Below are 19,626 nucleotides of genomic sequence, written 5' to 3'. Positions count from 1 at the left end.
TATACAAGATTATTCGAACACCTGCACCAGGATATTTCCAAATGAAAATCCAATCTATATAACTGTATAACATCCGTTAGATCTTTCCAATATCTAACCAGTAGAATGGTTTCTAAATAAATGTGAGGAAATTCTTACTTAACACAATTAATTCGTCTTTCTTGTAAGCCCTTAAGACGCTACAATATTGTGTCTATTATTCATGAACCTGCAATTTCCAATACCTACCTTACATATTACTTAATTCATAAGGAACTCATCTATCATTCAGTTCAGTCGCTTCTTAATTAATTGCTTCCTTTATTCAACCTTAATGAAATTTCCTTTCCAATTACCTACAGCATTTATTTTTCAACTTCTCTTATTTTGCCTTTACTCTTTACCAGTTGCTTCGATAATCCTTCCTTTTTTAATTCTCCATCTCTCTCATATGTTCTCATTTTTTTCTGCCCTCTTTCATAATTATAATGTTTAATTTCAGATACAATTGCTTACTATTACCAACATACACCGAGTGCCCATATAAAGCAAGTGGTTCACTACGCAGTGATGCTGTACGTCTGGCGAGAATAGGCAATACGAACGATTTAATTCACTTTGCAAGCAGCATGGTGGTCCACGTCAGACGCGCCTGTATGAGTACATCTGAAACCACAACCCTGCTGAGGTTCACACGTACGACTTCGTCTGGGGTTTATCTAGATAGGTCCAGTAACCAAATAACAACCAGCTGACGGTGATTCTATGGTAGGGAACAGCTCATTGATCGAGAAGCCAAACTGGGGCTGATAGGCTTTTGCAGGGTTACAGGGAGGCTACAGTTAATCAGAACAAATAAGAACCCAGTACAACAGTAGCGAACAAAAGGTCATTTCAGAACGCACAACTAATACCTTGTTACGGGTTGGGTATCGTATTCCACGCTCCAGATCTGCATCCATCCAGTTGGCAACGTCTGTGGTATGCATTTTAGTCAACAGGGATCAGCGTCCCTATAGCACGTTTCGGACATTTGTTGAATCCATGCTACGACAAATCGAGCCTGTTTATGAGTACTAAAGGAGGAGAGGAACCCACTCTATTTGGTGGGTATACCTAATAAAATGGCCATTCGTGTATATTTGCTATGGTAACTAAAGTCTGAAAAGTCTGCCAGACAAATAAATGGTAGAGTGTACCTTAATATTCGCTTTTTGAAATGCATTAAACTGAACTCGTTAACCACTTCTCTACTTTTATGTCAATTCTTACGCAACTATTAATGTTAGTCGACAGTTCACCTGGACCACTTAATTTTTTCGACAGCAATTTCTATCTACATCGTTCGGGCCATCCTCCTGATGTTCAAACATATCATTTTCTTTGTAAACCATTATATTTTCACATCTCCAATTCACGATTCTTCTGCCTTGGACACCTGAGCTCAATCAGGTAATTTCAATTCATTTATGCCTGGATCCATAATAAACCGCAGGGTCCAGTCCACCAATGGAATGCTACATCTCAATTCAGGCCATTAGCAGCCTCATGTTTTTTGTTTTCTTTTTTTTTTATCTTCGGCTGCATTTTTCCCATTTTCCTTACTTCATCGTATCCAGTAAGGAAAAACGGGGATTTTCTTGTATTTTCTCTATCTGTAAACCCCTCTGATCCTTTGTGGCCAACTAGTACTATAAACTGAATATTTCTTAATTAATTTATTAATATTTCTTTAAATTTCGTAATAACATGTGACACCTGTATGACAGCGCCTTCACATTGCCGTCTCAAGCTTTTCTCTTTTGAAAATCCTTGTTTTTAAAACCATTGTTTCTCAGTTACCCTTGAAGGATAATCAGACTGGAGCTCTTCCATTGACGATGTCCCTTTAAGAAGTTATGATCATAAAGTTCCACAACACCCGTACTTGAGAATTACTGCTTTAGGTTTTCTTCCTGTCTAGAATTTTATACCTCAAAATCTAAATATGGAGAAAAGAATTCAGCCATTGTTTTTATACAAATCTAGTCCCATTTTGGGTACTGGGTGCCTTGATGTGCCGCAAGCGTCTTAAAAGGGAAGTGGGGTGTGAAATTAGGAGGAACTTCGATCCAGTAAGCGACGTCCACTCTTCTAGGTACTCCACACATAACTATTAAACTCTAAGGATGTCTGGAGTGACAGCAGTTTGTGAAAACCTCTGTCCCCACCCCCTCCCCCACGGGTATGGGAGCTATCGATTGGGAGCGCTGCTTTAAAACTATAGAGGACCTATTGCAAACAACATAAAGAAGGTATAAAGTCACCCAAGATGTAATGCGTTTTAGAAAAGAAAGAAAACCGTATACCCTTGACCTTGGTGCGCTGTCCAAGGCTGCAGGTGAAAGACTAGAAGCCAAAGGATCGATACAGACACTGTATAAAGGAAATACTTGACCGCGATAAAAGCATTTCAGAATGACTGCGCCACTTCCCACATTGGATGGGAAATTCACTTACGGGTGGACGTACACTCCTCGGGAAACGTGTTAGAGGGTTTTAGTTACCATATACCTTTAGAATTTCGTGGGTGTGCTTTTTATTATTAGAAGTAATTTGAAAATACGAATGTAGGACACACTAAAAGTAAGTGGTCATAAAATGAAAGCACTAACGCAAAGCTTGAATCTTTCTGGCACAAACGTTTGGTAATAAAGCTTGAGCAATTCGATTAGAATTTTAATTGTAAAGAGGCTGTGTGTAGGAAGTGTAATATTCTGTTATCTTAAAAGTTTCTTTTAATGACTGATTTACTCTGGTACTAGTCACGCAAAGTTGATTGTTAATAAAACGTCTCTTTTCTTATTTGATTCTGAGAATGTCCGGATATTCTCAGCTGGATGGTCGTAGCATCCTATTCCAGTAGGTCCCAAACATACTTAGCTGGGTTGAAATCAGCTGAGTTTGGCAGCCATGGAAGCACGTAGAATTCATTGTCTTGTTCCTGAAACCAGTTAGCAACCTATCGGTCGTTGTGGCATGGCGCCTTGTCGTGTTGATAGAAGTCAGAGTTATCTGGATACACTGTCGTCATGAAGGGGTGTGCTTGGTCTGCGGCGATAGGAAGGTTGACGTTCCTATCGAGCCGTTGAATAACCGTGGTCATAGAACCCGGAGCATGCCACAAAAATACTGCCAAAAACAACTCATAACATGACCTTAATCTAACCAAACCATAACACCACCACCTCCAGCCTATCGAATACAAACAGAGCATCCAGGTACCATGGCCTGGTGTTGCTTTCGCCAATGCGGATAGACCCATCAGCTTAGATGGGTCGGAAATGGGATTCACCAAACCAGGCGACAGATTTCCATATGTCCGTGGCCCAGTGTTGGGGCTGACGTGCCCATGCAAGGCGGGGCCATTTCTTGTACCTTGCAGCGAGCATGGAGACCCGTGACTGCCCTCAATTGAGCTGATGAACTGCTCTGGTCCATGTGGATATTGGTCTTGCTATTTCTACATTGTACTGGGCGGTTAGCTGGGCCACGATGCTGCTTTGCTTCTGTGTTGCGAGACGAGTCACGCGACGCTCACCACAGGTGTCGATCACACGTAGCAGTTTCACGTGTGACCTGTGGCTAGTTGTTAGTCAGTCACTGTACACTCGTGACACTACAGAACGGGAGCACTTAACCGTGTTGGCTGTTGTCGAGATAAATAAATAATAATGCTTTCACCTGTACGTCTTCCCCCACAATCATTCCACATTCGAAATCAGAAAGATCTCGATGTGATCCACTGTTCCTTGCAGACACTCAAAAACTGATCGCCAAGTGTATGCGGACTGTAGTCTTATATCAGCCGTTCCCGACTTCGAGCCTACTCCGGCGTCTCAACCAGTCCATTCTCACACAAGGAGTGCTGCTAATGTAAAATCAACTCTGTTCATATTCTTAACTGAATTAGAACTTTCCAGGATAACAGAAAAGTACTTCATGACGTTTCAGCTGATATTTGTTACCAAATAAAGCAAGTTATTTTCGGTTGATTTTATTTTATCGGGATAATTTTTCTGATAAAGATTTCTTTTCTGCAAAGGATTATTTTTTAACGTTTAGTTGCTTGTAATTTCACTCACTAAACCTTTGTTTTTCAACGATTCTGGAATTCTTCAGTCTAACTCGCAATTTGTGTTGAGTTTAGCGTTGGCAAAAGTGGATTGCTGACACTAAACTCAACTTTCTGCTAAATTTCATTGCAATTGACGGGTGGTGGACTATTTTCAGAAATAACCCCATGTTTCTCACGCACCAGAATGTGTCTTATTGGGTGTTGTCCTACTTGCAATCATCTCAGCTGCGGTCAACGGTTAATCCTTATTCCTCACTATTATCTTCCACCCCTTTGTTCAGTTCCCTCTGTATATACGGTGATGTCTGCTCTGAGTACATCTGAATGTAGAGTATATTTCTCTCGTTATTTTATTTTATTTTATTTCAGTGATGGAAATAGCTGAAGCCACCAAGAAACCCAATGTGGTTTTGAACGGAAATCCGAAAATTGTTTGCCTTAAAAATTAAAAAATAATGAGGACATTAGAACACGTGCACTTGGATCCTTATTTTTATTATTTTTTTTTGTTGTTATGTAAAATATATTTCTATAGCAAGAAAATGATCAACAGAAGAAACAGCAAGGCTTCTAGAAGTCGCGAAGTTATTCTAAGCAATTTTCTCAAATTTATATATTTCATGCGTCCATTGGCTTTATAGCTGAAGAAACAAATGCGATACTGTAGCTATTACAACCGATAAAGAAGAGAGAAACGTATTAAAGAATTGTTCAATCTGATATATAACTCAATACCAGAGTGGAATCCTATAAAAGAGCATAGGCACACCCAAGGGGAGGCGAGCGAATGAAATCCCCTCCCCAAATAAAAGATTCTGTTTATACCATATAATTGTACTGTCACGTGCTGACGCTTAGAAAAGTTACGAATATGGAACGTAAGAGATCCCCCTCCCACCCACAGACCAAAATTCTGGGTGCGCCACTGCACACGAGTCCCGTTATCCTCATTTAGGTGGCACCTGTGTCCTGTCTGAGTGTGTGATGATGGATGAAACAAGGTAAATGATTGAGTGAGTGTTGTGTACCGTTAATAACCAATCTGCCCCTAAATAAGTATATAAAAAAAAGTGTGTAATTCTGTAACTGTTAGTATGATAGCTATATACTTCAAAGGAATAAATGATTTGTGTGTGTTGTTCTGGCAAGTCCCCTCCCAAATCGGACTGCAGTGAGGGCAACCTACTTGGAAACCTCCCCTGCCCTGCTGACGTCATGTGCTACTGTGGCATGGCATGGGATATTCTGACACCGGCTACAGCTGGTCTGGCTGGTGTAGGAATACACACAGAGAACCACTGCCCTCAGTGCGATCTCATCCCACATAAGGCACCCTGACCCTATGCTTTTAATCACCTAACACCCATCCTCCTTCTTCCCCCACCTTTCGTTTGGTGGACTCTACCACCACAAATCTTTCATTCCTCCTTGACAGTCCTTCCCCCCCCCGGAAGACGGGCTCCTTCCACAGGGGTTCCCTTCTATCCCTTTATCATCTTATTTCTAGGTAGAGTGCCTTCCTATCGCCCACCCTAATCTCTCTGCTCAGTTTTCTTGCCCTGCCAGAGAACTTTCTTAATCTACCCGGCTGCCTTCCCGAGGCGATGGACAGAAACGCGAGGTCCCACTAGGGGCCTGTTGTTCCCCGGAGGAACAACAGACCAACATAACCCAACACTATACACTACGCAAACTAACACAAATACGTACACAACCTCTGGCATTTACAGAGTTTGTACTGCATCACAAAGCATACTTCGCAGTTTATAGGGCAAACCCACCCTGCCGCTAGACAAGAAACACTACGTACACGAGTCCTTAGATTTCGAAGAAGTACAGATTTTGGCTTTTAAAAGTGTTTTTGCTTCTATCAATATTTAAGGCTGCAACATTCATCTTAATCGGTGCTTGCTTGTGGTGGAAGATCAGAAATACGTGGGACTGGATGTTAATGTGTGCTGCTCTTGCTAGAAGATTTAGGTAATGGTGCTCTTCGTTCAAAAAGACACCCCTACTCATCTCAGGCTAGAAGAATTCTACAACTACTTCGTTACCCCATGGTTTTACAACGTGACGGATTCTGTGGAAATGTGGAACTGCAACTCCAGACTCCACAGAACTAATAATGCAGTTCTGCGTTATAATTGATGGAATTATAAACTGAAGGTCTTGATATTCAGAACCCACCAGAACATTCTTCAATTGGTGACAGCTTTTAAAATGAAGTGGAATATTTATTGTGATTTTTATATAAACCTCGAGGGCAGAAGGAGGAAGAAAATGTACATAAACATAAATGATTGGATTTAACAGTGATCGTAATCATCGTTCGTTCTCTCGCACCGATTGGAAAAGATAAGAGTTCAAATCCCGTCGAAGACACTCAGAGCTTTAATGGGCTTTTTTTTTTCGCAGTGTGGTTGAGTTAGATGGTCTCAAACGAGGGTTGTATGGTTTATTTTTACAGAAAAGTCGGGTTTTCCTTCAGCAAACCAACCGAAGGATGCACGCAATTACAGACGCAACAGACTAGAGATTGGTATAATCGAATTGAAATCCAGAGAGTATAGGGGTTAGCCAAATCGAAAACGTGACTGATATCCTGAAAAACTTAAACTAGTAAACACTTGGACAGTTCAGTTTTGTTTTACATGAAATTCGTTGAAAAACAAAACTGAATTGTCCAGGTGTTTACTAGTTTAAGTTATTCAAGATGTCAATCAGTTTTCGATTTGGCTAGCTCCTAAACACCAAATCGTTGGAAGCGCTAGTAACGCCTATCATTATATGATCGCAAGTGCGCTAACTAAATTCCAAGTACCAACCTCTCCTCATCTCCTTTGGGACATAACCGCAAGTGGCACTAATTTTGCCTTGACCACAGCTGGTACTATTCCGTGTTATTGTGATTGGAATTATAATGCGGTTGCAGGTACGACAGTAGATGTGTGTCAGTTTTAAAAGTACGCATTAATGCATGCTATTTATTCAAATTTATGTGATGTCAAAAGCTATGGTAACTTTTTTTTTTGTAAATCGCTTTAACTCTGAACTCCTGTGACCCAAATGGCGGTCATCCTGGAGTATAAATAGAAAAATTATTTATTGTTTGTGGAGAAGGATTCGTACGGACACTGCTACATTTCCCATGGAAACCACCAAGTAGTAATTTCAAAGAAAGATTGCACCTAAAAGCTAAAATAATATCGCATCCGTCTGAATATTAGTAAGAAGAATGTGTGGTAGATACTCTGCTCTGGGAAGGAGAAAGAGTCTTAAAAAGACTGTTGTAAACTACATATAAGGAAATCTGAGATCAGAAGTGTTGAGACAGGTGTTTTTTGGAAACCCTCATGACTGCTAGATAGACGACGTAAACATGGGGGTGCAAAATAGGAGCAGGTGATGTGAAAAACATTAAGTTTATTATTATTTTTACGTTGCTTAGCAAGTAGAAGGCAGCAGGTTCGTGACCACAGATTTGCAAGTGAGATTAAACAAAGAAAAGCCGAAAAGATTACAGATAAAAGCAGTTGAGGAAAGTTGAGGAAAATTGTCGCTTAATTAAGGAATTAAAGATGGAAAGACACAAATCACAGAAAAGGGGACTTCGCTGGTGTCAAAAAGTAGAAAGCCTTGAACTGTGTGGTGCAACCAACTGAACTGTACCTTTTTATTTGAAGCCCAGTACGTCAGTTCCGGTAGCCCACAAAATACTGGATTTGTTATGTGCGCTAGATCTCTCTCTTGTATGTGGTGGAGGTGCCAAAATGACAACCATCTGACACCAGCTGTCAGATGCATATGAACAGAGGAAGTTAAAAAGAAAACGGTCGATCACAGCCGTGTCGACCCTTTAAATCTGAAATGTAACCACCCAAAGCAGTCTTCCGATGTTCTCTTTTTTTTTTCTCCCTTGTTTGCTGTCATCTTAGATATGATAAAGCGATTCTTCCCCACTGAATTTAGCTCACACCCCAGAGGGCTGGAGAGTAAAGATATTTTTTGTATTGAAAATATTCGCGAAGAAGGCTTATTTGTAGTCTCTGTAACCAACTGGATGAGCTTTTGGGGAAAGGAGGATAAAAAAACTCATCTATCCTTTGATTTTTTAAATAAGATAAACACCACGCTATCACAATATGAGCACTCCGAAAACAGTTGTTTTATGGTATATAAAAACCTGCTACAGCGTGTCATTTTTCAGCAGGCCCTTTCGTGTCCACTGCCATCTGTACTATAGAAGCCCGAACACAATTTGGCATGCAATCAGTAACAGAATTCTGTTTCATAAGCTTGGTTTTGCCTCTTCCAACAAGTTGCGTCGGCCACTGCTCAGTAATGGTTGGGAGTTGCCACGTCGAGTGTAACTCCCCCCTCTTTCCTGCACCCCCACCTTGCTCTGTAATTCTCTTGCATATGTACGACTTCTCAGCTTTTCCTGAAATCAAGCTGGACATCGTGTTGTCTTTTTTGTCTGCTTCTGAAGATGATCTCTCAACAGGGTTAGTTCCTATCGTCCAATCTACTGTGCAGTGCCCATTCTAGCACTGTCAACACTGTGTTTAGCTGCAATTCTTCTCAATCAGCGAAAATATTTCATTAGTTGCATGTCTATCCCTCTTATTAAAGAGTTATAAGCAGATTGTTTTCGACTTTGTATACCACTTCGGATAATTGAGGCACTGCATGAAATTGCTTCGCCAACTCTCCTCACCTATAATACGTGAATACTAATTATCACACATTATTACTATAGCATTATACACTGAATGACCATTTTATTAGTGTACATCTACTTAGCAGTGGGTAGATCCCCTTTATCCATCATAAAAACTTTGATCTATCGTGACATGGACTCAACAAGTTGTCGAAAGGGTGCCACAAGAATGCTGGTCCGTGTTGACTTAATTGCTGCCCACAGTTGTTGCAAATTGGATGGTCGCAGATTTCTGTTCCACCTCATCCAAAAGGTGCTCAACTCGGTTGAAATTTGGTAACTTGGAGGACGCTACAATAAGTTTAATTCACTTATGTTTTTGGAACTAGTTCTGGTCTTGTGACGTGGTGCATTTTCCTGTTGGAAGAGCCCATTCGCAGTTGGATACACTACACCCATGAAAGGGTTCGACATTAAAATATCAGCAGGCTTGTAGTTTCCGAAATACTGATACTGGCGTCGACAACCAATGCTACTTTATAAGTCGCTTAAATCTTTCCTCTGGCTCATTCGCCCACAGATTATGTCACATGGAATATCATGATAATGTCACTCTAGGAGTGCTCCATTTTATGAAAAGGATAGGTATACCCAATAAAGTGAATACTCAGTGTAATACATACACATCCTATTAACCACAATACCTTTTTTTTTTTTGAAGAATCAGTCGCCAACTGTTAACTATTACTTCTTGAAAGCTTCACAGTCTGAGTCTTAATATCAACTTCCTTCTAGGCTACTATCAAGGTCCAACTGTTGAGGAAGAAAGGGAAGGATAGTTTCATGGATGGTGTTGGCAAGAAAAATGGCCGCCTTAAAACCAAAACAATCACAAACTGATGCCATTAGTACCATAAACTATTAGTGTATGGTACAAATGGCATCAGCTCATTTTCTAGAATGGCACGTGAAACAATTACATTCCAAAATAATGAAAACTTCATTTTTATTAAAATTTAGGAGCATAAATGCAATTAATAACGGAGAAAAACATTGAGGATTCCAAATAATACAGATTTAGGCATTCTTTTTAGCTAATGACCAGAAAACTGGTCCTTCTGCCCTTCCCTGCCAACCCATCTCATCACAATCTTGAGGCAGATGTCAACAATAATTTACTTTTCTCCTTTTACACAATATAAAGAACCTCTTACCAGTGACTGCCACTTACAGTCGAAAATAGAGTAATTTTAGGAAGTTAACAATTTTAATTCATCAGTACTGTCGTCTGGATTTATTAAACTGCCTAAAAGATTTCGGAATGTGTGAATCATCTACTTTTGTGTTTTTTTTAGAAATAAATAGGCAATTAGTACTTTTCTTCTATCCACCCACAAACGTCAACAATAATTTGCTTCTCCTTCCCCCTTTTTTGTATAGGGCTAAACGGCGGGATTGGCACTCCGTCCTCATGGCGATCCTCGGACACCCCTGACGATCAATCGCTCTCCTTGTCACCCACAAGCTGCACCACACCCTCGGACCCTGATGCTGACCTGACGTACACCATTGGAGTGACAGAGAACACCCCTTATGCCTGCCATTTCTGTGATAAGGCTTTTCCAAGGCTCAACTATCTGAAGAGGCACGAACAGGTAAGAATACAGTCACCTCTTTCGGGGTGGGGGACGAACAAAACTTGTTTGTACCTGGGATGTGAATGGGGGAGGCGGATAATAGTATCGAACATCATTACCGAGCGCGTGGGAGTGATAACTGGACCGCAGTTGATAGACGTGCCTAATAATGGGTCATTGTGAGGTAGGGACACTCCAGGATGTTGTTAATGTACTTGGCATACAAAGTTTATAGTTAAAAGTGGGAGTTGTTGTTGTCATTCGTAGTTTGATAACAAATTTCGCACTCTTTTTTTTTTTTTAATGTAGCACCCACTTCTCCCCCCCCCCTTTATTTATCGTCTTAATTACTTCCGCTTTTAAGTTCAATACAAAGTTTCTTAAAACAGTATTCGAAAAGCCCATGGACGTATTTGCGCATGCGTTAAAGTAACAAAAATAGCATCGATCATTTTGAATAAATTGCGTCTATTTAACTTGTTACTACGTTTTGGTAAATTACTGCAATCACTTCTCTCTCTCTCGGATTTTAATTCACACAGCGTTTTACCTCATTTCCATTCCAAAAGAAAAGCAAAAAAGAAAGGGAAAAAAATGAGACGCGTGTTGTCATAGAGGGCAGAGCCGAAGTACGAGGTCAATGAGCCAGTGGCGAAACGCTTAATGAAGTGTCACTTTGTTAAAGACGTTGCGCGAGTGTTTTAACATTTCGCTTCTGACGGACTCCGCGAATGGTGTCAAAATAAAACAAAGGAGGGGTGAGATGAGGGACAAGAATTCAAGTTTTTTAACCACAATGCACCTGTATGATTCATCTGCAGTGGGGTTATCTTGTCACCCACAAAAAAACTTCTCATCCGAGAGAAATGAAGACATGTTAGCTTTACACTGTGTGAGGTGAAACAGGCTATTTATTTACAAACCTGGTTTAGTCTTTGTTAATGCCATCCCCTTAGGTCATCTTCTGTCGCTTGATGGTACCAGAGGTGAAGCGCAGGGTTAATTGTACTATTATTTCATTCGGTCAGCTAATAAAAGAGACGAAGAAATGTTTTGGCTTCATATTTAGGCCTCATTTTGTGAATCCGACCCGTTTTAGTCCACTCTCGCCATCTCTGCTGGATACCATTAAAAATCTCTTCATACAGAATTCTCTCTGGAATACGCCATCACCACAGGGTCCGCTTCTTGGTCCCAACAGTTCCATTTTTGACAGTGAACAAATAACTTCCCGGTTATATTCGAAATGATTGCTGCCGTATTGTCTGTTGCCTTGACAACTGTTTCGCCTTTAATGGGACTCGTAACGTTGAAGATTCGTTCATTGCTCTAGAATTTCAAGACTGCCACTACTGTTGGACGCATGGTTTGTGTCAGCTATTTTAAAACAGCTTCTGGATTGAAATGGTAGGATTAAGAATGTTTAATTGTTTATAAAATTCAGCCGTTGCATGTTGAAGATACTAATCGTGTTACAAATAGATAGCGTGGAACTTCTTTTGACAACGCAATGTTCTAGTATTAGTATTAGTAACGGCCGTATGGTGCAAGAAAGCCTATGGCTTATGCTGCACCAGCAAAAAAAAAAAAAAAAAAAATCCGAACAAAACAATGATAAAAACAAAAATTAAATAAATAAATAATAATAATTAATAAATAAATAAAAATAATAAAATGAAATTAAAAATTAAATAAAAAGGAAATTAATCCTATCATCCTATGCGCTTCCCTTACCCGAAAGTACTATCCAGATGACCTTTGAATTTCCCCAAACTGTCGGCCTCTACCACCCATGAAGGCAACTTATTCCAGTAATTTATAACTCGCTGGCTAAAATAAAACTTCCTGCAGTCCAATCTAAACATTTCCCCCCGTAACATGAATTTATGTCCCCTAGTTCTAGCATCATTTATAATCTTGAAAATTTTGTCCTCATTCATTTTACTGATGCCTCTCAGAGCCTTAAACACCTCAATCAAATCTCCTCTAAGGTGTCTAGTTTCCAAACTCTGCAACCCACATATTCGAAGTCTTTCTTCATAAGGACGCCCTTTTGTCGATCTCACCAGGCGAGTTACCCTTCTTTGCACCCTTTCAAGAAGCTCGATGTCTTTCTTTAGGTGCGGTCTCCATACTTGAACACAGTATTCCAAGTGTGGTCTAACATAGGCCTTATATAATGGGATTATCACGTCCCTATCTCTACTTGCAAAAGTTCGATAGATCATCGATAGGACACCATGGGCCTTCCTTGCAACCTGTTTACAATGCTCAGAGAATTTCATGTCTGACCGTATCGTAACACCCAAGTCCCTTTCCTCCAGTACTGGGTTTAGTTGAACTCCACCAAGTGAATAAGTTATTTTGGGATTACTGTTTCCCATGTGTAATACCTTACACTTTGTTGGATTAAAGCACAGCTGCCATTTTTCTGACCATTCTTGAAGTCTATCTAGGTCTCTCTGAAGAAGCTCAGCTTGACAGTGATCATTAACTACTCTACCAATTTTAACATCATCTGCAAATTTAGACATCACGCCCTCTATCCCTTCATCAATGTCGTTTATGAAAATTAAAAACAACAGTGGTCCTAATACTGATCCTTGGGGAACCCCACTTCTTACATCAACCCAATCTGAGGAATAGCCATTTATCACAACCCTCTGCCTCCTGCCCTGAAGCCATCCTTCTATCCATCTAAGGATTTTCCCAGTGATTCCAACCTGTTCCAGCTTATAAAGCAACCGCTCATGTGGGACTGAGTCAAAAGCTTTGCTGAAATCTAAATAAACAATGTCGAAATTATTCCCTAAATCCAGCTCGTGAGTGACCCTTTCGAAATAGCGAACCAGATTTGTTAAACATGATTTTCCCTTTACAAAACCATGCTGAGTATCCTTGAGAATTTCAATTCGATCCAAATGATCCTGAATTCCACCCTTGATCAATGCCTCCATGATTTTCCCTACTACTGAAGTCAGACTGACAGGTCGATAATTTCCCACTTCACTTTTAGAGCCACCCTTATGTATGGGAGATACATTTGCACTTTTCCAATCCAAGGGAATCTCCCCAGAGTCTAGTGATGCTCGCATAACCAGCCTCAGTGGTTCAATGCACTCGCTTGCCGCCTCTCTCAAGATTATAGGGTATATTCCATCAACTCCAGGAGCCTTACTAGTCTGTAGGCTTGAAAGTTTTTTCATTAAATAATCTTGCGAAATTTCAATATCATTAATTACATATTTTTTAACTTCGCTCCCACAATTTCCCTTTGCCACAAAAGGCTTTTCATTTGTAAATATCGATGCAAAATAACTGTTGAGTTCATCTGCAACGGCAGCTGGTGTATTTATTACTATCCCCTTTCTCTTACGTAAAGGTCCGATCTGGTTTGTCCTGCTCTTCTTGGCATTTATATATGTGAAGAATTCTTTATCCCCCCTCTTTGCTCTGTTTGCTAGTGATTTCTCATAAACTGCCTTTGCCTGTCGAACCTTTTCTGTGGCTCTATTACACATCACCTTGTAGCTGTTATAGGCTTCAGTACTTTTTATTGCTCTGTAACGTTTCCATGCCACCTTTTTCTGCTCAAGTAATGTGGCAACTTCACTATTCATCCAACTTGGAACCCTTCTCGTAGAGTATTTTTTTAATGGTATATACGCATTCAAGGCATCTGTGATTAATGTTTTAAAAGCGTACCACAGTTCAATTGTATTCATTCTCTGCGCGATATCTACCCAGTTAATAGAGGCCATGTAGTACCTTAAGGCATCGTAATTTCCTTTTCTGAAATTAAAACCCATTCCTTTGCCTTTTACTTCTGCTACCTCTCTCGTGATCATCCACCGTAGAACTCCGTGATCACTTCCTGCTACTGGTTCCTCTACTGTCAGCCCTGTTATGTCATCTGATTCATGTGTGATGATGAGGTCTAGGATATTCTTTTCTGTAGTACTTTCCCTGACATGTTGATACAAATAACAGTCATCTAGTTGATTTAAAAATTTTGTTCCCCATGTCGAGTTTCCTTCCCATTTACTCCAATCAATTAGAGGCAAATTGAAATCACCCATAATAAGGCATTGACGCTTACTTGCCCATTCCATTTGCATGTAGAGGCTTTTGTCATAGTCTTCACAATCACCTGGTCTGTAGATTACGCCTACTCGCATTGTACCTTTGTTTCCAACTATCTCACACCATACAGACTCTATACTAGCATGTGAAATGTCTTAATCTGGGAAAGCTATCGTCGCACTCAGCCTGCTTCTGATAAGAAGCATTACCCCCCCCCACCCCTTCTATCTACTCTATCCTTCCTAAATACATTATACAAGCCGTACTGAAACTCATCATCCCCAATTTCCAGGTGGCACCACGTCTCTGTAAGCCCTATTATGTGCGCGTTACTTGTTTTAACCAGCAGTTCGAATTCGCTCATTTTATTGACGACACTTCTAACGTTACTGTATAAACAATTAAGATTTACTGTTCTTGTATATTTAACAACCCTAACACAACCCTTGAAGTTTTTTAGGCTCTCTTCCCTGATATTAGCTACCTGCTCACGTGAAACGTCTTTGCCCCCAGAACATCTAGATAATACGTCCAGTTGGGGTAACAGATAAGAACTCTTAAGGTATGTGCAAGAGTTACTTTGACCAATATTATCAGATAAACGCGTGTCAGTATTACCCACATCCCCCTAACTAGCAGTTTCCCTGAACCTTTAAGGTATCCTCAATAATACTGGCAAAAACTTTTGCACCACCTTTGTTTAAGTGTATCCCGTCTCTACAAAACAAATTCCTTCTACCTACAAGTGTGGGCCATGCTGATAGAAATTTACCCCCTAAAGTCTTGCAGATTCCTTCAAGTCTTGAGTTAATCCACAAGGCTCTTAACATATAATCCCTCCTATCGTGTCTGGGCAGAATTGCAGACACATAGACATTATGGCCTAGCTCGCGACATTTCCTCAGCATGGTCCTGTATTTTTCCAACAAATCGTCAGATCGTGTACGTTTAATATCGTTTGTCCCCACATGAATAATAATATTTTCTTTACCCCCTTTAAAATCTGACAGTCTGTTGGTGACATCATCAATAGTTGCTCCCGGCAGACTTCTATAGTGGGTTCCTTCCTTTAAAGTAAAGCGTATTAGTGTACGAGAAGGTCTAGATGATGAAGGACAAGTTCAAAAGACACGTTAATCAGTATGATGTCTCTCTGTATACATAAAATCCATCTGACGCTGTTTTTGCGCTTAAGTGTGGACATTGTCTTTGCTAAGCTTGAGATGGAAAAAAGTCTTGCGCGACTTTTCATTATGTTCCTCTGAGCCTCAAGGAACACAAGGAAACTCTCAGCTACTTCTGTGAGCAGCCCACGCAGTATTATCCCCTTATTTGCGCTCACCGTATAAACTCTCAGAAGTAAGAATAAGGGAATGTTCAGGGGGAAAGAAAAAAAAAATTAAAACTTAAGTAAATTCCAAAGAACTTCCTCTTAAGGTAATTCTAAAGATGCTGTTTCACACATCTTTAGGTTAAGCTGTACCAGGTAGTTGAGGAGAGTAAGAAGAGGAGGGTTCCTCCTAAAAGTGCTTTGACCTTAAAACATCTGTTTCGACTATAGCTATTCGTCGCCAATATTCCCCCCTGGAGAGATACCGTGGTTAATAGTAGGCTGTTTGCGGTGTCCCTCATTCCTCGGCCCTATAAAATAGCATCATCTCACTCCTTCATCCTCTCAGTTGACGCCCTTAAAAGTGCGAACCCCCCCCCCCTCCAACTCTTACCAGTTTCCTTCCGCACTTGGTAACAGCGGCCATATAACGCAGCTCGAGCTTCTGGAAGGCACCTCTTTGACGTGCAGAACACGTGTCTACTTACGTCGTGTATGGGGAAGCCACTTCAGCTTTCCGCGACTGCCTTTAATTGCTTAAACATCTCATTAAGATGTCGTTAATTAAACGCTGGTTGACGGCGACGGGCCAAAACGTCTGCCATCTGACAGACATAAATAACATGTCTGGAAAAGGACGATATGTCTTTTATGGGGCAGTTAGCAATTTGTGCGTGAACTTACTTTGTGTGCGTGTGTGTGTGTGTGCATTTTTCCAGCCTGACAGCTGTCAGAATGGACTATCGGCTCCGCTGTTGCATACACCAGTTATGTACACTACCGGCCATAAATTGTTGTCCTCTCCCTGTTAAGAAAGTTCCCCGCAAAGGGGATTATTCACGCTGTAATTACGAAAAGTGTTTCTCTTACGATTACACGTACCAGTTGTCTTTTTGTTAGGAATATGTGGAATTCTAGTTCACGATGTGTCCATTTGCTGGATTTGTGGATTGGCTTTTTCTTGGTTTCCACCAATTTCTTGTCTCGTGAAACCATCATGAAAAAGCGAATTTAATAGGATATTTCGGAAATCGCAATGTAGAAAAGTCACCAGATCCTCGACCCAGAAAGATGCTTATTTTTGTTTGTTCAATTTGACAATGCATATGTTCCATTTATCTTAGATTTGTTTCTATCTTAATGTTATTAGTTAACAATCATCCCATCTTCCTCCTTGGCTTTCTCGGGGTATGCAATTTGTTACTTTTTACGATATCCATCTAGTTGTACTTGACTGTTCTGGGAACGCTTAGCTTGCTACGTGCTCCAACCAAACCTTCTGCATTGTTTTACTTCAAGTCCAAGTTTTGATATTAAATCGATATTGATCAATCGATCGATAATGCTCCACAGATGCTGGAATTAAATTAGCTCAAATTTTCGTGTTTTTAGTTAAACATTTAGAAATCTTCCAATGGAAAACATGCGAGTATTTGTAACAGTGGTTCATCACTTGGAACCAGAAAACCATCAACGCAGAAGTCTACTTCGATATCATTTCAGTGATTTTTACATTGTCTTTTTACTATCATTTATCTATAAATTGATCCTTTTCAACTTTCCATTAATCATTCTTCCTCTCTATCTCTGCTTTTTTGGAAACCGTGGCCTCAATCTCGAAGAAACTGCCATTTTTACTTTATAAATTCGGTTTCTTTAACCAAAGTCAGTTAGCTGGATCTTAAAAACAAGATTTTAAATACCATAAATATGTTTTCTTTTACTTTCCTCTCGCATCAGGTGCCTATTATCACTTATATTGGCTATTGAGATATAAGATTGAGTCCCCTTTTGAAAATTGAAATAAATATGATGTTATTTAAGTACTCACGGTTTTTCTTTAACGTTTTCTCCAATGTCTCATATGCGATTGCTCAATATAATTTGAATTCCCTTATTGGGATCAAATGTCTCTTGGATTCGAGCTTGATAATTATGCAAATTACTTTCCACACTCATTCGCATCTTTTCGGCCTGTTTTAAAACTTATCAGTTTGGTATCGATTTTGGCAGCTCTCATTTAAACCATGGGCCACGACAAAAATTTAACCATCTCATTGCGCTCCCCTCCCCTCCCCACCCTTAGTAAGTGAATGCGTTCGTAAAACAAAGACCACTTTTAATCCGAGGCGCTCTTACCGGGTTTTAGAAAACTCTAAAGCCACTCAGCTCACAGCAGGGAGGGGAGTTTCCATCAAGCACCTCCATTTCCAACAGCCATATTTCTTTTTCTTGGAACACCCGAAAGGAGAATATTTTTGCAGAATTCAATTCTTCGCAAACACATTTCCATGTGCAATCGTCAGGTATCGATCACGGTTGATGACTTGAAAATTGCAGATTTGCTAGTGCGCGTTCAGTGGACGCGATGTTTGGGCTTTGTGGAATAGCAAAACCTAGAAAGAAAGAAGAAACGATGAAAGAGAAAATGGATGAAAACGTGTAAAGAGGGGAGAAGGGATTTGAAAGGTCCAATCGGGCTGGGGGAGTTTGCTGTTATGATGAAACCATGAAAAACTATTCGGTCAGTTACCATGGAAATTGCATGATACATTATTACGCCTACATTATTAACTATGCGTGTTTGCATACTCATACCAGTATGCACACGAGGCGAAATAGGATAAAACGTGAGAGTACAGTAGCACACGCGTTTGAGTTCACCATGGTTCTAGCTAATGTGACTTCTAAATACGGTGATGTTCTGTTCACCCTCCTATATGGCCATTCCTGAGTATAAACAGTTATCAGCACAGCATATATTATTCCGGGTCGTCTCCAGACACATCCACCTCTCTTAAATAAAATTAAATAATTTTCTGTTTGTACTCCAGGACGACCACATGATCAGAGGGAGCTCCCAAGATAGAGAGAATACAAGAAACAGCGCTGCATTTAGTAGTCACGCAGGCTTGAACCACGGTCACTTAAAAAGCACATGTACTTACGGGTTGACCACTCGGCTACTGCTCCTTCAAAGTTTGAACTTCCGCATCGGTGTTGCATCAAGTCCAGAGCAGACACTACGTCACCTGGTAAAATGATAGGCAAGAATTTATTATTAAAAATTAAGTTATTGAATCCAAAACTTTTTCTTAAAAGAAAATCTTCACGCAGTACGTTGAAACTGAGAACTTCTTAAGTCCTATCGTTGGTTAGTTTTTAGACCAAGGGAAAAAAAATGTATAATTTGTATCCCCCTCGCAAGTGGCGGATCCAGAAGGGTGGAGGCTAAATAAATTGGAATGAATATTGTGTTATATGTATATTATATAAAGGCTGGTTAAAAATTCGATTTAATTTTTACTTATTGTCAGTAGCATACCATGATCACTTTTTTATCATCCCCCCCCCACCATCGCAGCTACCCAGTTTCGATATACGAAATTTCGCTATATATTTCCAATTTTCCATCCAAAAAAATGAGCTAGAACACCACACCAAAAAGTCAATTATAGAGGACGTTTTAAAAGGTATCGTCAAACTCTGAGAGCGCGTTTTTATTGAGCATAGGGACATAGGTCCAAAAACTTCAGAGTTATAGCCTGTTTCCTCTCAAGTTAATTTTTTTATTCAATTGTTGCCCACTGTAAGTGACCGACAGAATTTTCATTCGATCTTCATCAGAACAAGCGTTCGAAATGGCTTCCTTGAGCAGTGGTACACGTCGCATAGCATATTCTCAAGATTGTGGAACACGATCAAAAGTTCCCAGTGTTCCGGATTGTGTAAGAACCATCCACGATCTCTTCTCGAAGAACTTGTGCATTGCAAACCGGGTCAGTAAACAAAGGCCTTGAGATGTTCCTCATAAGAAAAA

At 40.1% G+C, this 19,626-nt stretch overlaps 1 protein-coding gene across 1 annotated transcript in view; it reads left to right on the top strand.

Moving 5' to 3' along the window:
- The window catches only part of LOC150082878 (uncharacterized), a 163,274-nt gene that overhangs the window by 133,232 nt on the left and 10,416 nt on the right, over positions 1 to 19,626 (top strand). Inside the window, exon 3 of the mRNA XM_090378308.1 lies at positions 10,197 to 10,411. Within this exon, the coding sequence (XP_090234434.1) occupies positions 10,197 to 10,411 (215 nt within the window). The remainder of the gene's footprint in view (positions 1 to 10,196; positions 10,412 to 19,626) is intronic.

This window comes from Mastigoproctus giganteus, chromosome 7, assembly GCF_048544385.1.
Source record: "Mastigoproctus giganteus isolate SK-2022 chromosome 7, ASM4854438v1, whole genome shotgun sequence".
Taxonomy (NCBI): Eukaryota; Metazoa; Arthropoda; class Arachnida; order Uropygi; family Thelyphonidae; genus Mastigoproctus; species Mastigoproctus giganteus.
Note: the sequence above shows the minus strand (reverse complement) of the source record. Positions and strands in the feature narration are given on the sequence as shown.